We start from the raw sequence: 24,677 nt of genomic DNA, 5'->3' as shown, positions 1-24,677 counted from the left end.
GAGCATCCGAGGGGTGCCAAAATGTCAAAACCACACCCCCGCCTGGGGGAACAGTGTGGAGGCCAGCCCAGGAGCAGGGGATTAACCATAATAAAGGTCAGTCAGAGGCAGTGTTGAGGCAAAACCCCAACCCATACAAAGGAGGTGAAGGGGCTGAAGCTGACTGTGACCACCCTCCAGGAGCGGGTGACAGCCGCGTCTGCTCCACAAGTGCCACTTCAGGGACACTAACATTTCTGGGCCATTGGCTCCTGCTGTTGGATGCTGGGCATGCTGCAGAAGGGAGATCAATCTCTCTCCTCTGAGAACAGCACATGCCCATACACCCACAGCCCAGGGAAGGGTGGTGACAGATCCAGATGAGATTACAGTTCCCACCTGTGAGTTAAAGGAAGCTTCCTCCTGGAGGTGCTTGACAGGAACCAGCCCTCGGGAGGATGCCATAACATGTGGCTAAGAACTCTGATTCACATTCCCAGCTCTTTACAAGAAGATGTACTTAGAATTTCTCAGAAATTGGGAGTTGATTCTTCAGAACTGAACTGCTTTCCCTGAAAAATCAAGAGCTCTTCTTGCCCAGGACCAAACTCCTTTTGGTATTAATTACATCTCATCTGCATCCACTGGGGTAGGCCATTCCCTCCCTCCCGCCCGAAAGCTGCCCCTCTCTGGGCGTCCTCCACACAATTTCTTCCCCACTGTCCTGCCTGCTTTAGTCTGTTTCGAGCTGCTGTGACAGAATGCCACAAACTGGATAACATATAAAGACAAGGAAGTCATTCCCACAGTTCTGGAGGCTGGGGGCCCAAGGTCAAGGTGCCAGTATCTGTAGGGCCTCTTTGCAGCATAACCAGGCAAGGGCTTCGCAGGGTGAGACAGCGAGCTTGTGAGCTAGGGTCTCCCCCGCCCCGCCCCCCACGCCGCCATGCCACCACAGGGCCCACCCTTGTGACCTCATCTTACTCTAATCATTCCTAAAGGCCCAACCTCCAGATACCTTCAGCATATGGATTTATGGGTTAAGTTCCCAAAACAGGAGTTGGGGGTACATTTGAATACAGCTCCACCACCTCTCTGATGCTCACCTACCCCAGCTCCCGTCACTGCAAGCAGGGGTCTCCCCACAACACCACTGTCCCCACTGCTCAACTTCACACTCAAGCTCCAGGTTTAAACTCCACCTGGGCATCCATGGCCACAGCACCTTCTCCTGCCACCTCTTCCAGGTCACGGTCCAGTCTCAGCTGCTTGTTCTGCCTCACCTCTCTCCCTAGCCCACCACGGCGCTGCCCAGTGACCCCTGAACCCTCCAGAAGCTCATCCACTGGCCTCTCTTGCCACCCAAACCCACCCTTCACACCACCACAGTGGAAGCAACAAAACCTGTGGGGAGCCATCCGTGACCCATGTGTGAACTAAAACAAGGTGGAGGCCATTAGGCAGTATCAGGAACTCCCTGCTGGTGTGAGAATGCCTATTTCATGTGGCTTCCTCCCTAGCTCCACCACAAGTTCAGCACAGCACCTGGAGTTGAGTGTGACCTGTTAAGAACTGAACAGCCTGCTCACAACCACCCCATCCTGTTTTTTGGTGAAGAAGCTCTTATGGATCCCTTTTGATCTGTACTGCTACATATAAAGCAAGCGAGGGTTCCTTTTGTTAGAAGCTGTACCCCTCTGGTAGGCCTAAACCGTCAGTGCCCCAGGTCTGAATACCCATTTCTGGTCTCTCGTGTTTATTTCATGGTACTATTTTCCTAGCTTTTATTTCACAGCCAGCCCATCACTCCGACGGGAACCCTTTCCCTGGCCCACGTGAGACATGAACGAGGAAAAGCCACCTGATGCGCTGGGGGCACGCTCTGCTTTAGTACCAGCACCCTGTCTCTCCTTCTCTCTCTCTAATCCCTGGTTTGGACCCTGGGCTCTCATGGCTTGGAGTTCCTTATTCTTCCCCCAAAAATGCATGCTGGCTTCTGAGCCATTGGGTTTCCCCAAGACATCGCCTCCACCTTCCTGTGCAGAGGCTCTCCCTCCTTCCCCTCTTCATGACTGTGGCAGCATCCCTTCTCCTGGAGGCCTCCTGGGACTCCACTGCCCACCACTGGCAGGCCTGGTGCAGCTCTACAGGGCCACGTTCTCTCTGTACATCATCAGTCTTTCTGTTTGACCCAGGCCTACAACCAGTTATTACCATTAGTGGTTATGCTTTCCATTTGTTTTCTCCTTGACAACAACCTGCTACTCCCCAGTTAATGCCCAGAATGTGCAAGACCAAGAGTTTGGTCTCTGAAAGTATTTCTGGCATAGGTAAATAAATAACAGGGATTCCAGCGGAAAATGAAAAATCATCTTAAACTGAAATGTAAAGCCACGTAAGACTCCAGCTCCATGTTCAGTAAATCCAGGAGGGGAGGAGATGTGGGAGTAGCCTATCCATCCCGGGTGAGGTGGCATGGGCTTCATGCAGACATGAAGGCCACAGGATTTAGCACCTGTATGAGCCTGCAAAGAACAGAGATGGCCTCAGTTGTAATGGACTTGATAGAGCAGAGGGGGAGAAAAAAAAAAAAAAAGGTACCGAGTGAGGAAACCCTTCTCTGCAAAGAGGGAAAGAGGAGTCCAAAAGCTAGCTGGGAGTCCAAGCAGTATGTGGCCCCTTCTGCCCCACAGCATGCTGCTGTGTGGATCCTGATTAATGGCCACAGTTCCCGGTCCCACTGCCCGAAACAAACCAGGGAGTGGAGAGGGCAGAGGAATCAAGACAAGGATATGCCCCATGCCCAGACCCTGGCTTTCTGCTGAGAAGGAGAAAAGAATCAGGGGCAGAATAAAATGGATTACAGGAAAGATGTCTCCAGTCAAGACTTGCATGCTCCAGGGCTTTCAAATCCCACGCTGTGCTCCCTATAGGGTATATGTACATCAAGTGCTTTGCTTTGCTGGACAGAGTAGGTTTTAAGATAGAAGGGCTTAGTCACAGGATTGCACAGAATCATGTGGCTTTATGGTTATCTACCTACAAGAATAATAGCCGTCTCTGGTGGCCTCAGAAGGGGGAAGATAAATCCACGGAAGGAAGAACAAACAGGACAACAGCCAAGAAACAACTGGACCAAGACTGACTGAGGCCCAAGAGACCCACCTGCTGTTTTTATGACCTTCCCATAGCCTGGTCAAGCTCCAACTGGCCATCTGACATGCATGGATGTGTGGTCTTAGAATCCAGATCCAGCAATTCAGAAAAGAAGACCTGGCTCCCATGGAGCTCACGTGTGAATGGGAACACAGAGACGACCCGTACAGGCTGTGAGAAGGTTGGGAAGAAAAGGAAGAGACGAGAGGGAGCAGGTGCGTGGCACATGTGGAGGCCAGGAAGCACCTGCTGGCAAGATGATGCTGAAATAAGAACACCTGCATCTCCATCCAGGAGCAGATACTGGGTATCTGCAGAGAAGGCTGTGAGCAAGAGAAAAGGTCCTACCCTGTGGGGAGTGGCTGCCTGGCATGCCTCAGGTAAGAAGGTTCTTCTATAAATGCAGTCATGTTGACTAACGGAGCACCATTCAGATTTTCCACTTGTCCATTTGATTCAGTAGTTCAACTGTAATTAGCAGTTTTCTCTCCCTGAAGAGCTGGTCTGCTGAGCTATGGTGACACGCCTGTCTCACTCCTGATGCTAAGGAAGCCTGTGCTACCCAGAGAGGGAAGTGCCAGCTGTGTTAGTCCTCTCTCTTGTCCTGTCTCTATTCTACTAATTTCTGCTCTTCATTATCTCTTTCTTTCTACTCAGAGTTTAATATGCTCTTCATTTTCTATGGTCTTAAGATAGAAAACAGACTTCAGTTTTAAAGCTTTCTCTTTCTTGATATGTTTTCATTTATCATTTTATAATTTATCAGATTTCTTATATTGAGGAATTTTACTTGTACCTTTTTACTGACTCTCAAAGTGCACTTTAGGATACAATTATGAGAGCTTAGAGCTTGAGTCTAAGAATGACAAAAAAGAAAAAAAATGAAACAAAACAAAAAACAAGAAGAAGGTCAAGGAGAGAAGCCTAATGCAAAAAAGAATAAATAACATTTCAGCAAGTAACTGAAGGAACAGTAGCACTGTGTGTGTCCAGACGTTTCTGAGAGTCACAGGTTCAGTGATGTAGGCAGGCTGCTCACTGCCTCTGGGTGGAGTCCAATCAAACAGTTGATGTTACAAAAACCCACCTATTTCCAACCGTTAGGATTATAGGTGATAAAATGTTTCACTGTCTGGATGACAGAATGTCCATCCAGTTGAACTTCTGTGTTAATCAACTTTGTGTCGCTGCTTTCTAAGAGCTAAAGCTATGCTTCCATAAAGCCCTGTTTTAACTGTATAATACAAGTTTTGACATCATATTTTCATTATCATCTTGTTCAAACTTTGACTCATGTTAGTTCATCTCCAGGTACTCGGGGCTTCCCTAGATGCACAATTTCAAGTCTCACAGTCAGGGAACACATTGTACACTTCAGTCCTTCACACTACGGAGGCACCCGCCTGTGCACACTGCACCTTAGAGAATGTGTGCCTGCAGTGTGTGTGTGAGAGTTGGGTGCGGGGAGAGGGGGCGGTCTCCATAGTGTTTGAGGCAGCGTGATTCAGAATACTGCTCAATTTGCAGGGGGAGTAAAAAATAAATAAATAAATAAGTTAGGCCTAGGTTTTCCTCATATGGAACTTAACTGTTAATTTAACCTATCAATTCTAAATATCAGTTGAAATCTATTGATTATGAAGGAGGATATTCACAATTCCAGCGAGGCCTATGTATTTTGCTTATTTCTCACTTTAAGTCTACTCGGCTGTGTTTCAAACTCATGCTAAGCATGTGAAGGAACAGGATGGCTTGGGACAGCATGGCCTGTCCCTAGGAAACGCCCCCTTCATCACACAGTGCTTTTCATCCTGGAGTGACTTGGCGATTAATGACACAGCCGGGCCAGCTTCTTCCTAGGTAGCACTGGCAGGACAGAACTTTCCTTTCTTTTCAGCCTTCCTAAGTCTGTATTCATAGTGCACCTCTGTGGACAGCAAGACAGTTCGTCTTATATTTTCATCCAGTTTGACAAATTCATAAAGAAGCAAAACAAGTAAACCAGAGCTTGGAACATTCTAGCAAATAACTGGTCTTCAAAAAGTCAATGTTATAAATAAGACAAGAGTCATATACCTTATAAAGGACTGATATCTAAAATGTATAATGAATTCTTAAGACTCAACAATAATAAGATTTAAAAAGAAAACAAACAAACAAAAAACCTGTTTTTAAAAATGGGCAGGGCTGGGGACATGGCTCAGAGGTAGAGCACTTGCCTGGTACGCACAAGCCCTAGATCTGAATAGGCACCTCACCAGAAAGACATGCAGGTGGTAATTAAGCATATGAAAAGATGCTCAATGTAATATATCATTAAAGTTGATGAATAACGAGAATTACATATCAAACAATATTAAGAAACCACTACACACCCAATAGAATGGATAAAATCCAAAACATCAGCACCACCAAATGCTAGTGAGGATGTAGACCACCGGGAACTCTTGCTTCGTGCTGGTGGGGAGGCAAGTAGTACAAACACTTTGGAAGAATGGCAGTTTCTTACAAAGCTAAACACACACTTACATAATTTAGGAATCATGCTCCTGTAAATACAACCAAATGAGTTGGAGATATGTCCACATGAAAACCTGGATGTGGATGTTAATGCTTTGTTCATAATAGCCAAAACCTGGAAGAGACCGAGATGTCGCTTAGGAGGTGAACACCTGAGCTGGGGCACACCAGACGGGAGTACCAGTTGGTACTAAAAGGAAATGTGCTGTTGGGCTGAGAGAAGACACAACAACCACAAACTGGAAGAAAACAGATACACACCCGTGTCTAATAAAGGCCATTATCTCAGATGTGCAGGAATTCCCTCGGGTACCACCTGCATGTCTTTCTGGTGAGGTACCTGTTCAGATCTAGGGCTTGCAAGACAGGCGAGTGCTCTACTCTGAGCCATGTCCCCAGCCCTGTCCATTTTTAAGGTCAGGGTTCTGTCTTCTTATTGTTGGGTCTCCTCGCCAGCTTGGAGTGGGGTCCCGGTGGTCCACACCCCACCAGCATTTGGTGGTGCTGGTGTTTTCACTCTGTCCATTCTTTTGAGAGTTCTGAAAAGACAAACCACAGCGAGGCGGGAGACAGCAGGGAGGAGCGTGGGGAGGCCCAGCACAGGGGACTGCAGGGCGTCTCTCTGCAGCCAAGACCCCAGGCGGCCTCCCCGCAGCTGCCCCGCCTTCCAGAAACTCTCACAGTGTGTGTGAAGGCAAGAGATGTCCCCAACTTGCTTCCTCAGGTCACGGCTGTACTGAAGGGTCACAGTAAGCAAAGACAGCAATGGAGAGAAAACTCCAAGCAACCCTCATCGTGAACACAGGTCTAAACTATCAAGCAGAATACCAGCACACGGAGCTCAATTCATAATGACGAGCAGGTTATCCCAAGAATGGAAGGCGTGTACCATGTTATAAAGCCATAAACTCTCACGCAACACAGTATCAGTAGCGGGGAGATAACCTCGTGAGGAGCCTACCATACAGACACGGAACAGTGGCTTCAGAAACACCCTCACCAGCTCCTGACTTCTTAAAAAAAAAAAAAAAAATCACACTGGGAATAGAACCTTCTGAATCTAATAAAGGTATTTCTTTCTTTTCCACAAAAGCAAACATCACACACCAACAGTGAAAGCAGCAGGCACTCCCGAAAACACGAGCTCGGGCAGATGCGAGCCAGCCAGGAAGCCGCACAGTGAAGAGGCCCAGCTGTCGGGAGGAGTAAAAGTATCACTGTTTGCAGATGCCATCACAGTCGGTTAGGAAAGTTCAAGAGGATGTCCTGAAGAATTAGAATCAACAAGAGAGTTGGAAGGTCAGCAGATACAACACAAACCAACTGCCTTTCCACGTGCCCTGAGGAGAACATCAGGAAGTGCAGGTCTTGATGAAGAGGACATGAAGACAGGTCTGGAAGACAGACTCCCCCCGGACCAGCTACCCAGGAACACGGTGCCAACAGGCTGTCTCCAGGCATACAGACCAAGGATGATCAGAGGACCAAAACTGGCCAGGGTCCCACTAAGCAGAGCCAGTCGCGGTAGAAACCGAGACTCACTGCAGGGGACGCTTGGAACAGAGTGGGAAGCTCAGAGACACACCCCACAAAAGATGGTTTACTTTAAAGCAGGCACTGAAGGACAACAGAACAGGTAGGTACTCACTTATTGGATGTGTGTCCTTTAAGGGCATAATTTGTCACCTGGCCCACCACATTCTGCCATGATGTTCTGCCTAACCACAGGCCTCAAGACAAGGAGCCAGGTGACTGTGGACTAAAACCTATGAAACCTGGAGCCAAATAACCCATTTCCCTGTTTAAGCTGTTTACCTCAGGTATTTTGTCACAGCAATTGAAAGGTGGCACACACAGCGAGGAAGGTGGAAAGTTAAACATTAGTGCCATTTTGCACAGGAGAAGATGGGACCCATTTGAAGTCCCCAGCTCAGAAGGCACTGAGATGGCATGGCATGGCATCCATCAGTGAAACAATCTTTCAATTCGCATGCATCACAGGCCCAGCTTGGACCACAAGGGCCACTCTTCAGAGCAGAAGTAATGTGTGAAAAGCACACGTAGAATTATCACCTGCAGGATAGTCCCAATCCATCTACAGAGACTGGGCCCCAGGCCCCGTGCCTACATGTCCAACAAGCAGGGAAGACCTACAAAGAACAGCATGGTGATGATAGGCTCAGAATTCTAGCACCACACTTTGTCCAGGAGTAAGTCAAGGAGGGCATGCAAGGAAGGTGGGCTCCTTCCTGAACCAGCCAGTGGGTGTCTGGCAGTTCATTGTGCCATGTTTCCTTCCATTCTACTACTGTCGTAATTACAGTTTTGAACCTCCAAACATTTCATACAAAATCTTAGAGGGCACTTAAATACACCTAGGGAGAAACAGCAGCCCCTGCAGGCAGAGCTGGGCCTGGCATCCTCCAACTGCCCTGCCTGCTCTGCCTTCTGTCCAGGGTCCTGAAGTCTTCCTCTAGGCCTCTCCACACCACCACCTGGGCCAAACACTAGGAAACAGGACACTCCTGCAATCTTTCAATCCGCATTCAGTCACAGGGCCAGGAAGTTTCAGCGCTTGTCCGGTTCCTAAAGCTAGTAAGCAGCAACACCTGCAATGGTGTTTGCTGGACCGCCAACCAGTGCTGGAGAACACAATGGGGCCCGCTACATGCCCCCAGAGCTACCTTTGTGGAACATGGAGACAGCAGTGCAGCCAGCTGCTCTGTGGGAACCAAAAGCTCATGCGGGAGAGATGGAATGCCTGCTCAGCCCAGGAAGGTGGGAATCCTGCCCCGGCTTCGGGAATTACAAGTGATTGCAAGTTCGACCTCAGAGAGGGAAGGCTGAGGTGGCACTTGCAGGGTGGCTGGGCATTGGCTCCTTAGATAACTCAGAATGTTTTACTTTCCAAGAAAATCACAGATTCTCAAAACGAATTCTTGATAAAATTGACCAACTTGCAACTGTTGAGACTATAAGGAAGTGTTCTTTGGCCTCTCCACAGGGAACTGCCAATAGCCCCACGCATCAAGGATACTGCACATGCATGTACTTTGAGAATGACCAGCGTGTCCTCCAACAGAAACAGCTCCTGTGCCTGATCATCTATCAGCTTTAATCACTAAAACAGAGGTGATCCCAAAACTTCCAGCCAGGGAACTGGCCTGTGGTTCCTGTCTATCTGACTGCTCTCTGGTTGGCTGAAATACCACAGTTCAGCAGGAGCTATGGGGAGTTCACCTCTGTGACCACCTCAACTGACAAGCCTCTATCTAGCAAGAGGAAGGCAGGGTTCCCAGGGTGGGCTCACCTTGTTGAAGACCCAGACCTCGCCATTCACTGTGGGCCTGGGCACGCCGTGGCCATTGTAATGGAAGAGGACCCGCTCTTCCTTGGCATTCCGGCGCAGCGAAGTGCACAGCTTCTTGACCTCATCCACAGTTGGGTCCAGGCTCTGCTTATACCGGGCCTGTGGAAAGAGAAGAAATGAGAGGCTTACCACAACCCAGAACAGCCATAAGGCACTCTATTCTGCCAGAGTCTGTAGCTAGTAGTGTGTGGTTCCAGACACAACCCAGCCTCTGCCTTGTGCACTGGACAGAAACTCCCTTGCCCGACAGGGCAGGTATACGCACTCATTCATTTAACATACCGTCATTGGGAACGACTTCAAAGTCCAAAGGACATCAACACAGAGAGCCTGTCGCATAGAACACAGGCCAGATACAGCTGCCACTTATAGTACTGAGTACTTGTCAGAAGAGGGAAACCATCCTGAGAGCACTTCCACAACATGGAACAGAGACAGCTTGCTCAAAGGAGGGTCTGCAGTGCACATGGCAGCAACGGCAGAGCTAGGAAAGAGGCACAGCAGAAAGCCAACTGCCCGCCATATGCCAGCCTCGTCGCCTGCTTGAGGGCCTACACCCCTGCCACGGCCTGGACCTAGAAGCCCATAGTGCGGAACTCAAGGAATAAGCAGGATCTGAAACCACCACACAAAAATCAGACAAACAGCCAGATGAGTGGTGCACATCTGTAATCCCAGCAGCTCTGAAGGCTGAGGCAGGAGGATAGCAAGTTCAAAGCCAGCCTTAGCAATTGCGAGGCGCTAAATAACTCAGAGACCCTGTCTCTAAATAAAATACAAAATAGGGCTCGGGATGTGGCTTAATAGTTGAGTGCTCTTGAGTTCAATCCCTGATACCCCCCAGGCTCCCAAAAATCAGACAAGCAATGAACAGGGGGCATTGTGGCAAAGAAAGCCCACCAATACAGCAATGAAGATTAACTACGAGGGGAAAGCAAGATGCATGTAAAATCTGATGGTGGGAACTTGCCATACTCTCACCATCCTGAAGGTGTCCACTCTCCCCAGGGTCGTTCACACATACCGCGCAGTCCCAGTCAATATCCTAACAAGCCACTCTAAGGAATTCGACAATCTGCCACTGAAATCCACATGGGAAAAATACAAACAAGAAAAGCCAAGGAAACCCACGGCAGGGGGCAGGGGGCAGGGGCTCCACAGACAAGACCACAGACTGGGGAACTGGCAGAATCAGGAGACAGAGCCACAAGACACCTGGGCTTCTCACAGCAGCAATCACACAGTCAAAACATGCCAAATGCTGACTCAGCTCAATGTTGTGCTGCCCTGCAGGCACTCTGGGTCGGGAGGGTGGGCGAGGGCAGCAAGGAGCCTGGTCAATGACAAGGATGCTGAAGCCAATGATGAGGGTCTCTGCTTCCTATTTATCTGTTCTTGTTTGGTCACAGAGAACTTTTACTGGTAAATCACAACAGAGAAGAACTGGAAGAGCAGAGCTATAGGGACCCTGGGTGGTGCAGTGGAAGCAATAAGTAAGAATCCCGGCCACACCAGGAAGTCAGTAAGAAGCCCCATCGACAAAGCAACACCATGCATACTCTTCAGAAAGATGGCATCCTAGGAACACAGCGCAAGGGTGTGCCTGTAGTGACCGCTGTGCTCTCACTACTCTGAAAAGAAATAAAGTACATAAAGCCCACGCCATGATGCATTGTGAGGGAGAATGCAGCACAGCAGGAACGTGATCAAAGAAGGGCCTGTGAGGGAGCAGCGGGCCTGTGCACAGCTCTTGGCAAGGCCAGGCTGGCCAGGCTGGCTAGGCTGGCCAGCACTGGCTGCCCTGAGCCTGCCACTGCTCCCAGAAGAGCAGAGAAGGGAAGCAAGCCAGAAGACCAGGGAGGCAGACTGCTCAGTTCCAGGTTTCCAGGCCTTGGGCAGAAAAGCAAGGTTACGTGTGAGGGAAAAGCAAGAGACAGGGGCCCAACCTCGACCTGGAGTTGTCGGTCCATGTCTGACAACAAAAGCTAGGATGGCAAAGCAAACACTCTTCACAGGTTCCTTGAATTTTTTTGCACCTGGAAACAAAGCCCATCCAGAGACCACAAACCCAATTCACTAGAAGCAGCCCTTCCTGTACTGAGGGCAACTGGGCAGCCCTGCACTGGTGTGGCAGGGTTAGGGTCCAGCGAGATGGAGCCCCTCTCAGTGCTTCCTCCCTTCCGACTGGAATGCTGTTTGCAAAGTAAACAGTGTCACAGAGAAGAGCGATTTAGCAAGTAACACCACGCAAAGTGTTCAAGTTCATTTCCACGCATCGGGCAAGGTGTGTTGACAACCACATGGGGGCTCGGTCAAGGCTGGTCCTCAGGGAGCCAGACCCCACCTGGAAGGAGGACGTATGCCGAGGAGCAAAGAGTGCAGGGGTGGGATGCTGGTGCGGGGCAGGGAAGATGGGCATCGCTGCCCCGGAGACCAGCCACGTCTAACTCACAGGTTCCAGAAGAGCCTATTCAAGGCCCAGCTCTTTGGCAAAATTCCTTCCTGGACCCTGTCAGCAGGAAGTGGTCTTTTCTTTCTTTGAGCTGACATGAGCTGTTCACTGCCCACTTATGTGACACTGAGGCAGATGCCACAGACAGTTGAGTGTGCCCTTCAATGCAGGGCACCACGTCCTCTCCACACAACAACACACTCAGTTACCAGCAAGTAGTTTCTGAGTGACTATCAGACTGCTAATGACATTGATTATGAAAATCAGTAAAGAAACAAACAAATCAAAATGATGAAATCCTACAGGATGCTGCTGTGACATGAGTGAAGGCCAACAAGATGTTGGAAAGTGAAGACACCTGGATGTGGGCACACTACGCCCTTCAGGTCCGCACACTGTGCTACTCTCAGACTCCGAAGCGGGAAAAGGGCTGGGCGTAGTGCCTCGGTAGAGCTCCCAGTGGCATATGCAAGGTCCTGCAAATAAGGGCCTGCAGTGCACATGGCAGTAATGGCAGAGCTAAGAAAGAGGCACAGCAGAAAGTCAACTGCCCGCTATACGTGTCTTCACTTTCCAACATCTTATTGGCCTGGGGTCGATCCTCAGCACCAAAAAATAAAAGCTAAAGAGTTAGGAAAAAAGTAGGGCTGGGGATGTGGCTCAAGCAGTAGCACGCTCGCCTGGCATGCGTGCGGCCCGGGTTCAATCCTCAGCACCACATACAAACAAAGATGTTGTGTCCACCAAAAACTAAAAAAAAAGAACAAATATTTAAAAAAAAATTCTCTCTCTCTCTCTTAAAAAAAAAAAAAAAAAAAAAGAGGAAAAAAGTAGAGAGAAACACCCTTGATCGTCACTGATCCATTGCTTGTTTGTGCTGGGGGCAAGCCTGAAACGGGATGCTGAGTCTTACTAATCCTGCAAAACATTATGAGAACAGATGACAAATGAAAACCTGGTTCCAGGGGAAGCAAGGGACATTCTCTCCACACACCTCGACCTTAGCTACGTGCCCTCTGCAACTACATCCACACAGGCAAGTACATTCTGAAATCAGCAAATAAATTTGAAATAGAGCTAGACATTCTCTCTAGATAACAGACACAGGGGACAGGTCAATCTGTGGAGACTCCTGCCAAAGCGCACAGAGCAAGCTACCTCCCTCGGCCCCAGCAAGAACAGCAAGCACACAGAGGATCGGGAACCCACTTGCCCGGCCAAATCACCCCAGCCAGTGGACAGGACCCACAAAAACCCAAAACCTGGAGCTCCCTCTGACTCATGGCTGCTATGGCAGTCAAATAGATCAGCAAACCACATCCCACTTGGGCAGAAATTTTGCTCTGGGCCTTATGTAAATCACACAAATACCTACACATTCCTCATCCAAGTGCTCCGTAAGATGGACCAGCTCAGGAGGGTACTCAGGATAGCTGTGCTTGGAATGCTGGTACAGGGAGAGGTCCTGCTTCCATTAAGGCACTTAGGGGTCCATGCAGGGAATGCCCCAGACAGAAAGGCAGGACTCAGCAACATATTTTCAATTAGTGCTAAAAGGAGTCTGAATTTGCTATTTATTTTCTGCAAGCATAGAAAATCTGACAGCAATTTTATTTACCAGCAAGGGAAATGCCAGAGAAACTGTATGGAGAGAAGCCAGGTTCCTGTGAGCTCAGTGGTTTCTAGTTGTCTGTGAGCACCCCTTGGAGAGGGGCAGGACTGGCTCCATGAGTTTTGTGCGGTGTGCCCAGGACACTCTCCCCAGACAGAACATTACGTGTGGGGTACGTGGGCACAGGCCAGGGAATAGCACCTCTGCCCTCAAAGAAGCCAGGAGGAAGTGCTAGGAAGGGACCTCCTTTCCCTGCACAGGGGCATTTGGGGATCTGGAAGCTGACAACGAACGGGAGGACATTTCCCTTCTCCCCAACAGGGACAGCCAGGGCAGGAGTGACAAGGAAACCTCCAGAGAATGCAGCCTCTTGGCAAGGAGGGGAGGCCACGCGCCTTCAAGCTGTTTCTCCCTCACAGGCTGGCAAAATGTCATACCTCCAGTATCATTGGCAGTGTCACTGGACAAAGTGACAAAAACAGCAAGTGTGTCTTGGTGAGCATGTTTACTCTCCACCCATGGGAACTTGTTTCCTGATGGTTCCTGCATCCTACAATACCAGAAAGTACAGGAGTGTGGCTGTGAACCATGCTACCTACCATTCAGAGCAGCATCTAAAGCCACCACCCAAACAGCCACACTGGCCAGCTGAACCCAGCTTTCTGAGCAGCACTGCCCACGCCTCGGGCTCAGGCGGGAGTCAGGCAGTGTCAGTGTCTCACACACACAGCTCCACCAGGGAGACAGGTCACCTGGTGCTACCCTGCAACCCCAGCTGAGGGTCTGCCATGAGATGGCGGACACTGGCCTCTCCTCACCCACTGACACCACTCACTCCTCACGAACAAAGGACACATTTCTCAGAGTCGAAGAACTTGTAAAGTCATCAGCTACAGACAGACCAGAACAGAAGGTGCATAGGACTTGCCACTGGCGGTCACAAAAAGAAAGAGAAAGGGCCCAGACCTGCGCCCGTGGCGCGGGAGCTTCCCACGTTGGGTGTCGGCTGGCTGTACCTGCCTTGCTGGGCTACAGAAACCCCCGTGGGAAGTCAGGAGACAGAGGTCACTGAAAGACAAGCCACCCCAAATGGGAACAGGCCCCACTGCTAAGACCACACAGCTGCCCTGGGAGGCCACCCCCTGCGGGGCAGTTTCAGTGAGCTGCTGAGCCCACACCCTCTGCTACAGCAGGGCTCTGCTAGGTTCCACTCTCCCCCGCACAGCCCTCCATCTAGGGCCCATGGAGTCGGAGCTCCGCTGAGAACCCGCTGCTCTGTCTCCTGAGATCACTCCTAAACAGGAGTGCCGTTCTTCCCAAACACACACCGGGCGGGCCACAGAGCAGGGGTCACTCAGGGACACCAGTGAGATTAGGGATTCGTTATTTCTGACCTTGGCTCCAGCAAGGTCTTATCTTTGGGGATTGGGAAGGAAAAAAAAAAAAAAAGATTCGGCCTCATTGTTGCTTCCTTACCTATCACAGCAAGGGGACACATTAATGGACCAGCATGAAAGGCACCTCGGATATTAATAATACGCCTCCCGGGGTTGACAGGAATTAATTAATATTTTTAAGAGCTTTGAAATGAGAAACACTAAATTAAATGTCACGGCACTGTGGTGAGGCTTTGTTTCAGTGCAGGAGCGCAGGGTGATGGCTCCCGGCTGGGAGAAGGGAGAGGCAGTCGCACCTGGTCGTTTGGGGAGTTTACAACCATTTTCACTGGGCACACAGAGTGACAAAGCAAGTCTCTACATCACTGCCTGGTGTGCTAGATGTGGCTCCGGAAAAGCTAAATCTCAAGATGTAGTAAAATGTACGCACAGGGACTTTGAAGCTGGCAGTAAAGAGAATAAAAGATAAATAACTGAAGACCCAAAGAAAGCCCACTCCTCGGTTTAACAAAGACGCAGCAGCTCCAAGTGAGTCCCAGTTCCTTCTCAGTGATGGTCTCCTCCCCAGGGACACCCGGCAACACACGATGCTAAGGAGGGTAAAAGGGTCCCTGGCATGGGATTCTGCAGCCCATGCACAGCTGCCAGGCCCCCACTGAGGACAGCCTCCAGGCACCGCAGGGCCAGTGCGGCAGGCTCTGTTCCCCATGGTGCAGGTGGCAGTATGGGACCTCACACATGGTGATGTCACCTGAAGGAGAGCAGGGCCATGCTGGGAAGCAGCTGGGGCTCCATTCAGTGGTCCTCTCTGTGGACAAAATCCCACCACAAGAAGCCCTGGGTGGCAGTGGCAGCCAGATCCTGCTTCTGCAGGGCCTCTGGCACTGGCGTCCTGCTGGACCAGGAAGGTGAGCACAGACAGCTATCTGCTATCCTCCCACCCCTCTACAGCCACAGGCACGTTTAAAGTTCGGATCCAAGGAGCTGAAATGCCTTCAAGATACTCTCAGAACTGTCCAGGAGGAAGAAACAAAGTGTTAGAACTCAGGCCAGCTCTGCCCAGGCTCCAGCCCACTCTCCCTCCCACCAGCATGCAAGGACTTCTGGGGAAATGCTGGGTAGGGAGGACCTATGAGCAGACCTGACCCTGCTCCCTGGCTTCCGGCAGCTCTGGCTGCTCCGGCCACTCCTCCCACTTCCAGTATTAGGATAAAAACAGGCAAGATCCTTTTCCCTTTTTTGGTACTGGGGATTGAGCCCAGGGTCCCTTAACAACTGAGCTACACCTCCAGTCTCTTTAATTTTTTATTTTGAGGCAGAATCACCCTAAGATGCTTAGGGTCTCTCTACATGCCCACACTGATCTCAAACTTGCAATCTTCCTCCTTCAGTACCCCAAGTCACTGGGCTTATAGGTATGTGCCACTGTGCCTGGCTGCAAGATTCTTTTAAAAAGCCAAAAGAGAAACGTTAAGATGGTATCTTACAGTTTATATGGAATGACCACATGCTCTACATAGAAATAAACCCAAGAAAATCCACCTTTTGCCCTCTCTCCAGATTCCATCCCCAGTGCAACCCGACAGGGCCATTGAGATCCCAAAGACCACAGCAGCTGTTCCCAGGTGTGAATGAATTGGGCATTTTACCAGAAAGCAGGTGTTAGGAGGCAGACCTCCTGTCTCTTCCCTCCTAAACCTATTCTTTCCTCTTCTTTTCCAAACGAAGCTGTCCACCCACAGCTGGACACCAAAACCAAGACTCATCCTTGACTTTTCCTCCCCTTCCTCCCCTCCACACGATCATCCTTTTCAGTCTCGCTCTCAAAATCCTGGTTGCATCCGCTCACCTCTTTCCATCTGCACTAGCACAGCCATCACTTACCAGGCCAGCCACCAACTACCACCACCTCCACCACCATCACCACTGTCATCGTCACCATCACCATCACTACCACCTTCATCAATCATCATCACCGCTGTTGTTGTCACCATCACTGTTACCATCCCCACCTTTGTCACAATCATCACCCCAGTCACAGTCATCATTGCTGCCACCAATGTTATCACCACTGCCACTTTTACCATAGTTATCGCTGCTGTTGTCATCACTGATGCCATCATTGTCATCAGTCACCATCACCATCATTACCACCATTGTCACCACCATCACAATCATCATCTTCATCACTGTCGTCATCACTATCACCTCATCACCATCACTACTGTTATCATCGTCACCTTTGTCACAATCATCATCACCACCACTTAGTACTTAGATTAATACAGTGAATTCCCAACTAATCTTCCAGCCTTGCTTTGCTCTCTCTAAATTCAATCTCAAATTTCAATATGTATCTCACTCAAGGCTTCCCACTGACTGTGCAATACTTCACAAAGGCCCACACATCCTCCAAGACCCCTAGCCCTGTCAATTTCTGAATCTGCATTTTAACCAGAATTTATTAAAGAAAGTATCCTTCAAGTCTTGGACTGGATCATATTCTCACCTACCTTTCCTCTATGCCCAATTCCAAGCTCTGCCTGGACACTTCTTTGTTCAGTCATCAAGTGCAAGGTTAAACAAGCCAATCTTGGATGCCCTCATAGACAATGGAGGGGCTCCCCTGGCCCGTGGCACTCCATGTCTCCATTTGCTGATTCTCTTTTCAAGTCTGTCCTCGTGCCCTAATAAGGACACACCCAGCTTGCCTCAGCATCGCAATGCCAGGCACATAGTTGGCGCTAGATAAATATGTGGGAATGGGTGCATGAGCATGGGCAATGATGAGCAGACACTTCCTACAGAGTTCTCACAGTCCGTGAGCCTCTCTGAAGAACAGAGGTCCAAGGAATCTTCTCTCCTGGATTCTGACAACTCTGTCTGCGGGGTCAGAGTGCAGCAGCAGAGCAAGGCCTGCACTTTAATACTCACCCGCCACAGGCCCTTCACTGCCCTGGCAAACTGACCTGCTATGTCAGACAGGCAGGCCCGAGGGCTAGCGCCGCCTCATCAGCAGGCTCCCTTGGAACCCAACAGAACTGGACAGAACTCTATGGTGAGAGCACTCCTGTCTGTCTGGCCTGAGGAACCAGGAGAGCCTTCTAGAAGCGAGGAGGAGGAGGGTGAGCAGGATGTGTTCGCCTCTCAAAGCTTATAGCGGCATGACAGTCAAGAAAGAACAGTCCTTCTTCCAGACTAGGATAGAGAGCAGCAGCACATGCTACAGGACAGGTCACCGTATGCAGGGACCTTCCCGGGAGTAAAGTTTAAGGAGGAAAGAAAGGTGAAAATGAATGGGGAACAGGGCAAAAAACGTGGACCAGACAGCTTGGTGTACAGATGCCTCCCACACAGCAGTGCCCATGCTTCCCTCCACATCTGCTTCCCTCCCCGGCCACTGTCCATGTGTCCAAGGTGTGGGGAAGGGCTGGCGCAGCGTCTCTGCAGGGCAGGCCGTGCTCAGTGCTGAGGCACAGTGGTGGTGTGTGTGTCTATGCTCTCGCTGTGCTGTGCTCCAAGCTCTCTGCACATCATCGCCAGAGCTCAGCCTGCTCCTGCTGGACAGCCAGCTCCTCATGACCCAGCCCGGCATGGAGTCTGGGTTCCCTAGGTGGCAGGTCTCCAGCACAAGACACAGCTCCCTGCCATCCACGCCACCCGCCTTCTCTCAGTCCTCCTGCCCTCCGACCACTCTGACTGCTGCTCCTGCTCCTCATCTCAGGTTGTGCCAAGCGCCTCCCTCAGAACCACCAGCTGTTGTGCACTAGCCCATGGCTCCCGTGCTGCAGGGTCTCCTGTGCACATCTTAGTAGATCCCAGGCCAAGGCCTGCCTCACTCCTGCATGCCCAGCCTCTGGGCTCCAAGCCCCACCCTGGACTTAGCCACCCAAACTAGAACCCCCAAACCTCGGGCCTTCTTTAGCTATTCCTCTTCCACTCAACTCGGTCAGTGGGCTCCCAGGGCAGGTCCCTCCAACTCAGCTATACGCCTCTCTCTGCATTCAGGCCAAATGCCCTACTTTCAGGCCTTTGGGCGAATCAAGCTGCAAAAACCCCATCATTCTGTCAGCGATTTCTTCCAGACAACTGCCTCCTGAAAACAAACCCCTGATGGATGGCCATAGCCTCCAAGACACATGGCCAAACCCAAGGATGGTTTTCACCTGCCTGGCTACAGGACACCCACACGCCCGCCAATCAGCCCAGCATTCTCTCTGCAGTCCCATCCCTGCTCTGGAGATTCTGTGCTTCTGCACAGCAGCACCTCTCCCCAGACATGGCCAACATCCTTACCATGGCTGAACACACCCACTCCATCCTCTGCGAGGGACCCACCCACACAAGGAGGCGCTACAGCTCTTCAGCTGCACATGGGCACGTGGCCTGCTATCCCAGCTCCACAATCCTCAAGTCCACAGCAATGGAAGGAAGCCTTCTCCTCAAGTTCCTCTGATCCCATCTCTGGATACAGACGTCATCCAGGAGAAGTGTGTGGGGTGAACTACATTTGCTTTATCAACTGTTTACCTTTAATTAACTACAAGCCCCACAATGCCTGTATTATTCTGTCTCAACATGAATCTCAGGGCACACATGATATGGCACTAACTCGATATCCCCTTCCACCTGTGTTTTCCTTCGCCTTAAACACCTCCTTGTCCAGGTGCTGCTCAGTTTTCATTATGAGACTATCCTCCTCCCCAACCCCTTGTTAAAAAACACAATAAAACATAACAAAAGCCACCATTTGTCCTATAGGTTTAGATGGAGCCCTGGGTCTTCAGAGTGGGAGAGGAAGCCTGAGCACAGCTGGTGAGCCTCCCTGAAGACCAGGCTTTACCCCAAGGAATCGCATGCCAAAGCCAATGTCAACCACCCAGCAGCCGGTGTGTGGGCAGAGTCAGGGCAGCTCCATGTGAAATAAAACTGTGTCCTCTGCAGGCTCATTACAGGAAGCTGGCTCCTGAACACACCCAGACCAAACAGCCAAACCTGGCCCGCAGCAAGGTACACAGTGTCCTCAGCCTTGCCTCAGCCAGACCCTCGCTCTGCCCTGGCCTGGCTCCTTGCAATCTGAATTATTGTCACTCTGCATGTGTAGGGGAAAGTGCTTTCTCAGGAATAAAAGAGGTGGCCTTCAGAAGTCTGCAGACACAAAAACCACAGGCCCTTCTCCCACTGGTTCCAGCACCGTTCACCAATGTTTTGAATCTCAGGCAACCGGCTTGTGTTACTCTTCTACACACCACCTCACATGATGGCTTGGGAAGGTCCTGGCTCCAACAGCAGCCAAAGAAGTTCTTTAAATGCCCGGGCGAGCTCTTGCTCTGGGTCCCCCAGTGTGCAGTGCAGAGATGAGCTAAAAAAGAAGTGTGGCAGATGGGCCTTCAGTGTGTCACCCACCTGGTCTCTCTGGTGGAGACAGCACTGGCCCCAGGGATAGAAGACTCTAGGCTCCACCCCAGATCAGTGACTCACCAGCTGTTCAACCTGGGAGGTCAGGAAACAAGATAAGCTGCAATTTTTTCCTCCTTAAAACAAATGCACTAATGCTGACCCTGCCAGCCTGTGAGGGCAGCAGAAGAAGGATCCCAGGTTCAAGGCCAGCCTCAGCAAATCCTATGTCAAAATATAAAGGGCTGGGGGTGTGGCTCAGTGGTAGAGCACCCTTGGGAAGAGTTGGGGAAGAAGAGCAGGAAAAGGAGGAGAAGGAAAAAATGCATGACAGAGTGCTCTCTGGGCAGGTGGATGGACAGCCAGGCCAACAGCACCCCAGCTCCTGCCACAGGCCAGCTGCTGTTCTGAGCACCCACTTCCTACCCCACCACCCTCCCTCACCACCACCATGCAGAGAAGGCACTACCATTACTCCTGTGTCATAGAGAGGAAGTGGAGGCACAGAGAGGACAGGAAATCCCACAAGATCACACGCTGGCCGGTGGCAGAGCCACTTCAAACCTCCAGTCTTCATGGTTCACTGCCTGCCACCCTGAAGACACTGATGAGGACTGGCAGACCCCTGGCGAGCATCCTCTAGCTGTGTGCACTGTGGACAAGGCGCAGACAGGCCAGAAGGCTTGTCTACCTGTGATGTCCACGGGCATGTGGTTCATCCTGTTTCCCTATGGCTGGCCCTTGTACTCTGCCTCTCTGACTCCACTAACAGGCAGGCCCCTCCACTGAAGTAGGACCAGCATCTTCCACAAGCCTTGAGGGAGGGACCAATTTGATGAAGGACAGCAATAACAACAGAGCTACATGTCGCAGCAACTGGAGCCCCTCACAGCTCCCAGTCCTGCCAGTTTCCAACCTACATCATAGTAACTCTGCAAACACTGCTCCCTCTTGGCTTCTCTGCCAGGCTACCTCCAACAGTGACGGACAGTTACTGGTTACTAGAATTCTCCATATCTGCTAACCTGCCTGGCAGAGATAAGACATTGGACCCAAGTCACCAGGACTGGCACTACTCACTGGACACAGGCACTCAGACCCACGGTCGGCCCTGTGCCACTGCCATTGCTCAGAGAACTCCCTGAGATGTTCCCACTAGGCCATAGTGATGAACAAGGGTGGGCTTGTTGAGAACACCAATCAAACACAAGAGAGAAGAGAAAGGACCTACATGGGCCTTACCTGTTGGGAAGTAGATTTTGTAAAACTGGCCAGCAGAGGGGTCTCAGGGCCACACCCACACATTGCCACTGGGACCAACCTTGTAGAGGCCACTCGAGGAAAACCATGTGCAAAGGGACTCACGAAAAGAGGTAAACTTTCATCACGTGCATGCACCCTAAAAACAGTCCCAAAGAGGTACTAAGCGGGCAGCAGCAGCAGACAAGAAAGCCAAAATGTGGGGCCCACCTTTGTGTGGGCTGCATCTGCAAACTCAGATCTTAGCCCTCACAGGAGCAGTCTTCAGGATGAGACTTCTATCTCTTGAGATTTCATAAGAGATTTCTTTTCAAGTTCCTGATGACCCTCAGGAACTAATCTGATTTCTGTGTGGAGCATTAGAAATCTGGGCGTGAGACAATACAACCAACAGGCATCTCCAATGGCAGCTCCAAGGACCACAGAAGTCTGCAAGGCCCCCCCACCTGTCAGCTCAATGTTCAAGGGGCTCCTCGTCTCAGGTGTATGCTCACGGGCCTGCCACATGCTTGCTGGGACACTGGCTCAGCATCTCACTGGCCTTGCTGGGATGCTGTTTCTTTCTGCCATCACCCAGGAGTGCACCCAGGAGTCCACGTGGAAGAAGGGCTGCACCTGTGGTATACAGGGTGGCATGGAAGGTCCTGGTTGGCATGCACTCACAGGTAAGAAACCGCAACACTGACCTGAGAGAAGAGCAAGGTCAAGGTAAGTCCTCGTGTGTCGACCTCTACCTTCCCAGGAAGAAGTTTTATGTGAAATTTGTAAAATCGCCACTCTTTCACTATGTATTATGTATACTCCTTTCTTAATTTGCAAAAGGGGCAAAAGAGAACTAGAATAGCTGGTCTAGAAATAGAAGCCACGGCTGTAGCTGGGCTAATCCATTTCTAAAATAAGGGCTCAACAGGCTTGCAGACCTGCCACTAAAGTCACTGTGCTAGGACAATTCTGCCTACAGGAAACTTGCAAGGGCTGCAGATCGGCTTGGTGACACAAGTAAAGTAGGGTCTTCCAGCACCTCATGGCCCTTGGCAGGCCAGGGGACCTGCCAAGCCACCTGCAAGTATCCCCACCACATATAGGGAATGATCACCACCACAACAAATTTCCCAAAATGGCAATAGTGAAAAAGGAAAGAATGAAGCTTTGACTCTGATGAAGACACGCAGATTCACACCTGATACACTGGGGACACAAGGTGAAGAAAAACGCGTAACACACTACCATGTGCCCAAGACAGGGAAGCCAGTGCAGATGCAGCTGGGCAGGTCAACATGCACGTTTTTATTTACACATACAGTCGTTTTCAGAATGTTCAAGTAGTTGCCTACAGAAGGAAGGAGGGCACAGCCTGGAGACGATAAGAAGAGCAGCCAGACTTCTGTGAATACATTTGTTTGTGTACTTAACTCTGGAGTCGTGAACTCCTTCACATAACCACAAAGCGAAAATAACTTTTTAAAAAAGCAGCTCTCACAAACCATAAGCAAAATGAAACAAATGAGCTTAACCCTGAATCCATGTGGAGAAGGAAGACTCTTCTGAGACCTTAAAACGGGATAATCTGCCCTACATCTGGCGTATCAGTGGGGGCAGACACCACAGGAGTAGCTCCAGGGGTCAGTGTTGAAGAGTCAGTGCTGCTCTCTGAGGCTGCTGAGCACAGTGCAGGAAGAAAGAAATGAGCAATGTTGCTGGTGTCCAGGAACAATCTGAACGGCTGGCGTGGGAGGAGGACTCAGCAGCCAGACCAGGAGGCGGAGGGAAACCCATCACTCTCAACTTGAGTCAGCAAGCACTCCTGGTGGGTTTTATCATGATCAGTACACTCTAAATACCACTTCCCGCAAAAAGAAACAGGGTTACCTTGGAGAACTAGCTGATTTCAGTCTTAGGACAGAGGATGTGCAAAATGAACACAAAACATCCTGACTCGTCACACCAGATAGAAAAACAGCAATCAAAGACCACTAGGCCTGCAGGGAGGAAAGATACAGTCATATCCAGTCTGGGCTCTGTGATCCCCAAAGGACAGATCCGGAGTGATCAAGAGGGAGAAGATGACCAGGTGCTCTATCCACACAATAGCAAGTACACAGCACCATTTGTGAAACATCCCAACTAAACAGGACTGTCTCTCTGCCACTTAGAGGAAATTGAAGAGACAGAGGAAAGCACAGTTTGCCACGGGTTAGAGGAGAGGAGTAATCAACAAAATTCAGACCACCTTCAAGTCTACAGGACTCACAATCTGGCTTATTCCACTAATACTGCAGGAAGAGACAGACATGCATGGCGTGGCTAGACTGGGAGTGATGTTCAGATTATGTCTATGGGTCAGAGTGATGAGTCACAAGGCCTCACCTTACCTGTGTCCTGAGTCAAGGAAACACACTGTGTGTACTGAAAGCCATACTCATCTTCAGAGACACTGGGAGACGCAGGTGAAATGACGCAGTGTTTGGAATTTGCTTCAAAATCAGCTCAGGAAGTGAGGTGAGGGTGAAGGAAGACTGGGACTTTGCTTCACTAGACTGCTGAAGACAGAGAGTGGGTTCAGGGTAAAATTTCCCAATATAAAAAGCTTACAAGTAAATGAATAAGCTACAGAAACAAGACAACCGTTTCTGTGACAGGAAAAGTTCCCAGAGCACTCTCACAAAGAACTCGATGGCAAAACGTCCTGCTCTGGCTGAACTGTGCTTGTGTGAAGCATGTTCCAAAGTGTGGCCAGACATTTTTAAAAAGTGTCTAGGCAGGTAAAAAAGTGTGTCAGCAATAACCCAGATGGCTATCACATCTGAGGAGACATATTTGACCAGTGCGCACTGGTGCTGATACTCCCAGTCTCACACCGTCCTCACCCATGTCACACACAAAAGTGTATAAAGGTGTGTGGTGAGGTGGCTGACGAATACCCAGGAACCATCCAAGCATTCACCACAGGGCTGAGATGCAGATGCCCATTGTCCTGTGCATCCCAGCTGATGGACTCTGGGCTCCTGGAAGGGGCAGCCCACTCCCAACCTGGAGGTTCCTGGAGTTAACAGCACTTCTGGCCACAGGGCTCCTCCACTGGCATTAGAAAGAGCAGGTCTCCCTGCAGAGGCCTGAGATGGCTGGGGAGACAAGATAGGGAGCAGAGGAGTCCTAACTCATGCTCCAGGGCAGAATTCTCCTCAAACTAATTTCATCAGCCCTGCGAGTATATAAACGTTTATCACAGATTCAGAGATGCAACTTGTCCCTTGTTGTCGTGGTGGAACATAAAACTGACTGTTCTCTACTGATCACCCTGTGGCTGTCTGGGGACGGAAGAGTACCTCCTGACCTCATAAGGTCATCTATTGCCTTAAAATGCCACACAGACATGTTGTAAACAAATGCAATCACCTGATAAATGTTTAGAAACACTGCAGTACCATTTTTAGGCAACTCATATCAAAATTCAAAATGCAATTTTCTAGTACCTCATTATCATACAATCTATCAAAACCACAAAAGGTCAGCTGCTGTTTTACACAGGAGGCC

The 24,677-nt window shown here is 50.2% G+C and overlaps 1 protein-coding gene across 1 annotated transcript in view; it reads right to left on the bottom strand.

The window, feature by feature from the left end:
• Positions 1–24,677, bottom strand: part of Rptor (regulatory associated protein of MTOR complex 1) — a 332,581-nt gene that overhangs the window by 189,095 nt on the left and 118,809 nt on the right. Inside the window, exon 5 of the mRNA XM_071604063.1 lies at positions 8,966–9,124. Within this exon, the coding sequence (XP_071460164.1) occupies positions 8,966–9,124 (159 nt within the window). The remainder of the gene's footprint in view (positions 1–8,965; positions 9,125–24,677) is intronic.

Source organism: Marmota flaviventris, chromosome 17, assembly GCF_047511675.1.
Source record: "Marmota flaviventris isolate mMarFla1 chromosome 17, mMarFla1.hap1, whole genome shotgun sequence".
Classification (NCBI taxonomy): domain Eukaryota; kingdom Metazoa; phylum Chordata; class Mammalia; order Rodentia; family Sciuridae; genus Marmota; species Marmota flaviventris.
Note: the sequence above shows the minus strand (reverse complement) of the source record. Positions and strands in the feature narration are given on the sequence as shown.